Below are 8,679 nucleotides of genomic sequence, written 5' to 3'. Positions count from 1 at the left end.
GCTTACTGAAATATCTAAACCCCGGAACCTGCAACAACCATTCCTGTCCCTGCTCTAGCCATGTCTCCGAAATGGCCACAACATCGAAGTCCCAGGTACCAACCCATGCTGCAAGTTCACCCACCTTATTCCGGATGCTCCTGGCATTGAAGTAGACACACTTTAAACCACCTTCCTGCCTGCCGGTACACTCCTGCAACCTTGAAACCTCATGACCTCACTACTCTCAACCTCCTGTATACTGGAGTTACAATTCAGGTTCCCAACCCCCTGCTGAATTAGTTTAAATCCTCCCGAAGAGTATTAGCAAATTCCCCCCCCCCCCCCCAGGATATTGGTACCCCTCTGGTCCAGGTGTAGACCATCCCGTTTGTAGAGGTCCCACCTACCATGAGCCCCCATTATCCAGGTATCTGAAACCCTCCCTCCCGAATGATCCAAAGTTCATCCAACTCCAGCTCCAGTTCCCTAACACGGTTTCTGAGGAGCTGGAGATGGGTGCACTTCCCACAGGTGAAATCAGCAGGTACACTGACGGCGCCCCTCACTTCAAACATTCTGCAGGAGGAATATTGCACTGCCTTCCCTGCCATCCCCTCTAGATAAAACAATAAAAAGAAAGGAAGAGCTTACCAGATATTCACTCAACAAGTGTAGTGTCTCGGGTTTAGCAACCGGCCAACGTATACACAGGTACTACACACCTTCCCAGACTTCCCCATGGCCGACTTCCGGTTTCCTGCTGCTCTGAAACAAAAAAAACAACTCCGAAAAAAAAAGTTAGTTAAAAAACAAAGGTCGCTTCTCCTGTAAGGTAAGTTTTTAAAATGGGTAACTTACCTTCTCGACAGCCCCCTGGGTACTGCTCTCGCTGAACAGCTGAAGGCCGCTTCTTCTGAGGGGATATTCTCGGGGATACCCGGGGGGGTTATTCTAGGCAGATTTGGGTTCGGGCAGGAATTTGTGGATTGGGACCGATTGCGATACCAGGCTCCATTGGCGAATTTAGAGCCCTTGGCAATGGCCCTTAGGGCATCGAATGTCTGGTGGGGGATAGTGAGAGGGAGGGTGGAGCATAGGATCTTGCCCTATGCGGAAGAATTACTCCTTTATGTCACAGGCCCGTTGGGGCGGCGGGGTGGTAGGAATTATGGAGGCACTGGAAGTATTTGGGCGGTTTTCAGGCTACAAGCTAATTATGGGAAAGAGCAAGGTGTTTGCAATTCAGGCACGCGGGCAGGAAAGGAGATTGAAGGAGTTACCTTTTAAAGTGGTGGGGAGGAGTTTCAGGTCTCTGGGGATTCAGGTGGCTAAGGATTGGGGGCAGCTTCACTTAAAATTTGGGTAGAGCGGTCGATCAGATGAAAAGGGATTTCCGCAGGAGGGACATGCTCACGCTGTCACTGGTGGGGAGGGTGCAGACGGTGAAGACGATAGTCCTCTCGAGGCTGCTGTTCTTCTTTCAATGTCTCCCGATTCTTGTGCCAAAGGCCTTTTTTAGGAAAATGAATGCGGTGATCTCGGGTTTTGTGTGGGCTGGCACTCCTGGAACTGGGTCGCGGGGAGGGGGGCCTTAGCCCTTCCGAATTTTATGAACTATTACTGGGCAGCCAACATATCGATGGTCAGGAAGTGGGTAGTGGGGGAGGGGTCTGTTTGGGAGCGAGTGGAGGCAGCACCTTGTAAGGGCACAAGCTTGGAGCCTTTATTAACGGCGCCCCTGCTGTTCCAACCAGCTCGGTACTCCACAAACCCGCTGGTGGTGGCAGCCCTGAGGGTGTGGGGGCAATGGAACCAGCAGATGGGATTGACGGGATCGTCAGTGTGGTCACCGATTTGTGACAATTACTGTTTTGCTCCAGGGGGGCTGGACGGGGGTTTTAGGAGGTGGCAGCGAGCAGGGATTGAGAGATTTGGGGATCGTTTCATTGAGGAGGGTTTCCCGAGCCTGGAGGCATTGGAGGAAGAGTTGGAGTTGCCAGGTGGGAACGGATTTCGGTACCTGTAGGTCTGGGACATTGTTCGGAGGGAGGTTCCCAAGCTTTCCCTAAGGTGACTACAGGATAAGGTGATGTCAAAAACGGGAGTTGGGGACGGTCTCTGAGATATACAAGGAATTGATGGAATGGGAAGGGGTCCCAATCTGGGAGGTGAAGAGGAAGTGGGAGGAAGAGTTGGGAGGTGAGTTGGAAGTTGGAATATGGGAAACGGCCTTGAGGAGAGTTAATTCATCCTCGTCATGTGCCAGGCTTAGCCTGATCCAGTTCATAGGGCTCGTATGAGTGTGGCTCGGATGAGTAGGTTTTTCGAGGAAGTGGAGGACAGGTGCGGACGCTGTGGGGAAACCCGGCGACTCATGTACATATGTTCTGGGCGTGTCCGACGTTGAGGAGATTCTGGCAGGGATTTGCGGATGTCATGTCAGAGGTCCTGGAAGAGAGGGTGACTCCGAGTCCAGAAATGACAATATTTGGGGTATTGGAAGATCTGGGGGCACTGGGAGGGAGGGAGACCGATGTCCTGGCCTTCTCCTCCCTGGTGGCCCGGAGACTGATTTTGCTGGGATGGAGGGAATTGGTGCCTCCAAAGTCAGGCGTATGGGTTAGCGACATGGCAGGGTTTCTCAGTCTGGAAAAAATTAAGTTCGCCTTGAGACGTTCAACCCAAGGGTTGGCCGGAGGTGGCTGCCATTCATCGACTTCTTTAAGGAAAATTGAACGTCAGCAGTGGGGGGAGGGGGGGGGATGGAAAATGGGAGGCATGGTTGTGTAAGACGAGGACAGGGACCTTAATATATGGGTAATCAGGAGATAGGGCTTTGTTAGTAGGGTCTACTATTTTAAAGTTGTAGCGTGTGTCGGCCCGCTCGGTTGTTTAAGAGATATTAAATTGTTAAAACTGAAAATTACAAACACTACAATAAAATATTTTCTAAAAAAAAAGAAACATATCCAGTCGATTCTACTGTTCACATATTTGTACATTTTATTCAACCTTAACTTGACATATATACACACACATATGTAATATGTACTTAAAGTCAACACTGTACACAATTAATTTACAGGAGAACATTGGCTAAAAAGTAATTTACACAACGACATTGCCCAAAGATTATTTACATAAATACATTGGTCAAAGTTAATTTACATGACTGTTTTGAGTGTGATTCTTTACAAAAGCTTTGTCTGAAACTCAGTCTTCATGGACAGCCAAGGAGCAGCGCTTCTTTCTGCAAAAACAAGGCAATTCTTGGATGAAAATATAAACCAAAGTAGAAGGTGTTTTGCATGATAATCCAATTCAGTGTTTACCTAATTTTTTTTTTGAGATGCAACACGATTTTATTTAACATCTACTCTTATAAATGATTTTTTTTTAAAAATAATTTTTATTCAAATTTTCAACAAAATTTTGACCAACAAAACAAAAGAAGAGAGAAAAACAGTAACCGCCCCCCCTCCCCCCCCCCCCAATACAAAAGCAATAAATTAACAAAAATAATGAACTTGAAACCATGAAACCAAATACACACCCCTATAGCGAACAGGTAACCCCCCCCTTCCCCCCCCCCCCCCCCCCCCCCCCCCCCCCCCCCCCCCCCCCCGGGTTGCTGCTGAAGTTGACCACCCCCTAATGCTCCGCCAGGAAGTCTAGAAACGGCTGCCACCACCGGAAGAACCCTTGCACCGACCCCCTTAGGGCAAACTTGACCCTCTCCAGTTTGATGAACCCAGCCATGTCGTTAACCCAGGATTCCATGCTCCGGGGCTTCGCATCCTTCCACTGTAAAAGAATCCTGCGCCAGGCTACCAGGGACGCAAAGGCCAGAATGTTTACCTAATTATTTATAAGATTTTAAAGGAACATGTGGCCATCTTGATTTCTATCACCATTAAATTATAAAAGGGAACAAGCAGTGCACTGGCGTTTGAATTTTCCTTTGCATTTTTTGTTTTACACTTTGAGATTCCCACATTTTCAATTTGACTGTGATATAATTGTGCCATTTTCTACATGTGTTGTCTCTAAAGGCTAAATTTGTGATTGTGAAAAAGGCTTTACTTTCCTCTTTCAATTCCTTTTTATTTGCACCATGCAAGTTCCGGGGAAGGGGATTCTGGGATAAGACAATAGCACACATGATTAAAAGTATTAGCTGTATTAGGTTACATAATGTGCAAGACATCGATTTACTTGTAAGTTTTTCTGTCTTTTCCAGTTAGATCACAACTGAGACAGATGAGGAGAATTTTTTTTTTCTCTGCGGGTCGTGGGTCTCTGGAGCTCTCTCCCTCTAAAGGCAGTGGAATTAGGGTCTTTGAATATTTTAAAGGCAGAGCCAGATTAATTCTTGATTAACAAGGGGCCAAAAGGTTATCGGGAGTAGGCAGGAATGTGGGGTTGAAGTTGCAACCAGACCAGCCGTGAGCTTATTGAATGGCAGAGCAGGCTCGAGGAGTCGAGTGGCCTACTCCTGCACATAGTTCATGTGCATGGTTGTAAAACACTGGTCGTAATAACCTTTATCTCATTGGGTTTAGATTTTCAATTTGTGTTGTTTCCTCAAGAGTTTCCTTGTTTACCTGCAGTATTTTGTGCCACACTCATCATTGCTCCTGCAAGAGGATCCAAGGGGCCTGTAAGTGATCCATCTCCAGAGAGGAGTCATTCTTCGGACTCTGTGTAGCACAGTCTCCACTTGCCCTATGGCAGCGCAATCAGCCTGTGAGAAAAGCCCAGGATAGCATTATTAATCATGACACTCAAATCATCCAGTCGCTTAGACACCATGATATATCAATTACTTTTAACTGTTTCTAATTACACTTCTGACTTTGACTTTTTCTGATTAGGTTTTCCGAACACAAGCATGCACCTTTCCTGGTGCAGGTTAACAGAACACCGTTCGCAAGCTTCTTATAGAAGTATGGACAGGAAGGAATAACTTTATGACATTTTATTGTTCCCAGCATAGATCTGAAATCTGGAACCCACCGTGGACAAGTGTCTTGGAGATAGTCTGCACCTGCATACCATCAGAAACCGAAAAGAGCAACAGCACAGCAACAAGAGTAGAATTGGATTGATCACGCAAATAACGGCCACAGACACAATATGCTGAATAGTCTCTTTGGACTCAACAGCTTAATAGGCATTATTAATGCTCCGAGAGAGATATTTTCTCCATTAACTGGCTTTAAGGTTTCATTTGCCATAATTCAAAAACCAAGCGTGCAGATGATACACCATCTGATGTATGTGCTATGGTTCTAAAGATAATAAAAGCTGAAAATGTGGTTACCATAAAAGCTTAGAGTAGTGCAGGGTAAGGGTACCAGCCTCCCCGAACAGGCGCCGGAATGTGGCGACTAGGGGCTTTTCACAGTAACTTCATTTGAAGCCTACTCGTGACAATAAGCGATTTTCATTTTCAGAGTTGGTGCACAGTTTCTTGACAGTGCAATCCAAAACTACTGCCACTCTACTTTTCAAAAGATAAACCACCTTTGACAACTCAAGAACGTTGAATTGCTGAAACCCACCACATCTTGCCGTCCACTTGAAACATAGGAAGGCAACTGAGTTGCAGGAAGGGGCAACTCCAGATTGACCAGTCCTCCTCTTTTCCCACCTTTCCTGCCTGAAAGACCTGATTAATTTAGATCTTTCCATGTAAGATCTTAGGCATGAACTCATGTTTAGACACTAGCAAGAATTCTTAAACTTCTCTTGATGAAATACTGTCATACAAATAACTGTTATACATTTCAGATCTGGGGCTGGTTTGGCAGTGGGCTAAACAGCTGGCTTGTAATGCAGAACAAGGCAACAGCGCAGGTTCAATTCCTGTACCAGCCTCCCCGAACAGGCTCCGGAATGTGGTGACTAAGGGCTTTTCACAGTAACTTAATTTGTAGTCTACTTGTGACAATAATAAAAATTTATAAAAAATAAAATCACTTATTGTCACAAGTAGGCTTCAATTAAGTTACTGTGAAAAGCCCCTAGTCGCCACATTCTGGCACCTGTTTGGGGAGGCTGGTACGGGAATTGAACCGTGCTGCTGGCCTGCCTTGGTCTGCTTTAAAAGCCAGCTATTTAGCCCAGTGTGCTAAACCAGCCCAATAAGCGATTATTGTCTCCTGCAAAATTGTAATTTGAAATGTTACATACCTGGCTGCTCAAGAGAATTGAAGCTATGCAAATAATTGCAAAGGATTTTATTAGCTGGGCATGCATTTTTGCAGTGTACTCTGTAGTTGTGCACACCGCAATATGGAACAGACAGAATGCATTGTCAATACTTTGCACCTTGTTTTATAGTCGGCCGCTTGGCATAGGCTCTCATTCTTTACGTAGTAAAAGTGATATGCGTGGCGCATGAAGCAAAGGTTAACTGTAACATTCACAATCTAGCAGATGCAGACTAAGCAAAAAGATAACAATAACTTGAGTATTTCCTGCTGTTCCAACTGTACTCAAGTTCTCCTGAACTGTACTCCTGATTCCACATCTTTTAATAACATACAATGGCTTAATGGGGGCGGCACAGTGGTTAGAACTGCTGCCTCACAAAGCCAGGGACCTGGGTTCAATTCCTGCCTTGGTTGACTGTGTGGAGTTTGCACGTTCTCCCCGTGTCTGCGTGCATTTCCTCCGGGTGCTCCGGTTCACTCCCACAGTCCAAATATGTACAGGTTAGGTGGTTTAGCAGTATTAAATTGCCCCTTAGTATCCCTGCGCAAATTAGGTGGGGTTACGCGGATGGAGCAGGGGAGTGGGCCTATGTAGGGATGCTCTTTCAGAGGGTCGATGCAGACTTGATGGGCTGAATGGCCTCCTTCTGCACTGTAGGGAGTCTATGATTCTAATGTCCTTAATCCACACTATAGGTATGTTCCAAAAATGAACAACCTCAACATGTCTGAAGTCCAGTGCTGCAGGAACCTTTGCCTCTCTAAGCTCACCCTGGCATCATTATATCAGATGATTGGGCCTGAGATCACTCCCAACAGTGTGGGTGGAGTGAAGGTCACAGTAGCTTTCAATGTTTTTTGCATCTGGATCTTTCCAGGGAATCCATGAGGCATCTGTGCGGAGTATCTCAATCAGCTATCCACAGTTGCGCCAAGCCCATTACTGGATGGATTAAACCTGCCAGGCTGAGCGAGCCAGAGACTTTGCAGCTCTTGCTGAATTCCCCATCATTCAGAGTGCATTCAAGTGGCCATCAGGGCGGCAGCGGGTCTGCTGGGTGCTTCTGTGATAAACATGCAGATAGTAGGCGGCCATATGTCCCAGATTCTTCAAGTCTGTGCATGGTCCCATGATGCATACATTGCACAACACTCCCAGGTGCCAAGGTTGTTTGTGGCTCCAGCTCAGCTGGATGGTTGGCTGCTGGATGACGAAGGATATCCCTTGAAAAGATGACCCATGATGCCACTCCGGCCTGAAGGACAGAGGTGGAAGAGAGTTTTTTAAATTCGTTCATGAGATGCGGGCGCCACTGACTAGGATTTATTGCCCATCCTTAGTTGCCCTTCAACTGAGTGGGTTAAGGCATTTAAGAGTCAACCACTTTGCTGTGGACCTGGAGTCACATGTAGGCCAGACCAGGTAGGAATGGCAGATTAGTCAATCAATGGTTTCATGTCATGATCTGAGGATTCTTTCCTTTTGTCAACTCTCTTGGAAAATTTTTGGCGGGTGCACGAGGCAGTGCCCTCTGCATTCCGGCAGGGATTGTGTACTCCGCTGGGAGGACCTCCTCTGAAGAGGAAGAGAGGGGCAGAAGGAAGAGGAGGCCAGGTGCCCGCAGGCCATTGTCTGCTGCACTCTGCATAATCTGACGCTGGCAATGGGGGACCCACTGGAGGGTGAGAATAACAAGCCAGTTCCAGACATCTCAGAGGAAGATTCTACTGATGGATCTAATGAATAGCCCAGGAAAGCACAGGGTGAGGACCTGGAGGCACACTTGAGGAACGTTGAGTGAGGCAGGGACATCAGGGACCTTCAACCAGGTTGCCAAGGCATATTTTCAATCTCATTGCAAGGGCACTACCTCCTTCATACACATTTCTGAGGAGGCAATCCCATGACCCCAGTGTCACCTCACAACCTCGGTAATAAATGGCATGTCAGCCCTGATGACCATGGCAGTCGTCCTCTAGCTGGCAGCGTGAGTAGACTCCGCCTGGAAGTGTGCAACAAGTGATATAGCTGGGCACTCCTCAGTTGTCACATCTGCAAAAGATGCCACAGCGGGCAGCATGGTGGCGCAGTGGTTAACACTGCTGTCTCACGGCACTGAGATCCCAGGTTCGATCCCGGCTCTGGGTCACTGTCCATGTGGAGTTTGCACATTCTCCCCATGTTTGCATGGGTTTCGCCCCCACAACCCAAAGATGTGCAGGGTAGGTGGATTTGCTGTACTAAAATTGCCCCTTGATTGGGAAAAATGAATTGGGTACTCTAAATTTACTTTTTTTAAAAGATACTACAGCAACTGGTGGAGGGGTGGTAGAGTTGTCATCCTCATCCAGAGCACCATGGGTGGCGCCCACAGAGATGACAGGCACCTCTCTGCCATCAGGGGACACTTCTGAACCTCCGATAGCACCATTGATGAACAAGCGTCTCGCAGAATGACCCGTTGGTCTCAGCAATGTC

At 47.1% G+C, this 8,679-nt stretch overlaps 1 protein-coding gene across 1 annotated transcript; it reads right to left on the bottom strand.

The window, feature by feature from the left end:
- Window positions 1–2,962: 2,962 nt before the first annotated feature.
- Window positions 2,963–6,291, bottom strand: LOC119964192 (liver-expressed antimicrobial peptide 2-like). The gene is made up of 3 exons (XM_038793478.1): window positions 6,178–6,291; window positions 4,587–4,726; window positions 2,963–3,232 (listed from the first exon to the last, which is right to left on the bottom strand). Exons 1-3 carry the CDS (start codon window positions 6,241–6,243, stop codon window positions 3,196–3,198), a joined length of 243 nt encoding a protein of 80 aa, XP_038649406.1. The 5' UTR covers window positions 6,244–6,291; the 3' UTR covers window positions 2,963–3,195.
- Window positions 6,292–8,679: the final 2,388 nt, after the last annotated feature.

The sequence above is a fragment of the Scyliorhinus canicula genome, chromosome 4, assembly GCF_902713615.1.
Source record: "Scyliorhinus canicula chromosome 4, sScyCan1.1, whole genome shotgun sequence".
Lineage (NCBI taxonomy): Eukaryota > Metazoa > Chordata > Chondrichthyes > Carcharhiniformes > Scyliorhinidae > Scyliorhinus > Scyliorhinus canicula.
Note: the sequence above shows the minus strand (reverse complement) of the source record. Positions and strands in the feature narration are given on the sequence as shown.

Coding starts and splice junctions, on each gene's coding strand:
- LOC119964192 (XM_038793478.1), bottom strand. CDS start 6,243: ATGCATGCCCAGCTAATAAAATCCTTTGCAATTATTTGCATAGCTTCA. Junction 4,727..6,177: donor CAATTCTCTTGAGCAGCCAG/GTATGTAACATT, acceptor CTTTTCTCACAG/GCTGATTGCGCTGCCATAGG. Junction 3,233..4,586: donor TGTGGCACAAAATACTGCAG/GTAAACAAGGAA, acceptor TTGTTTTTGCAG/AAAGAAGCGCTGCTCCTTGG.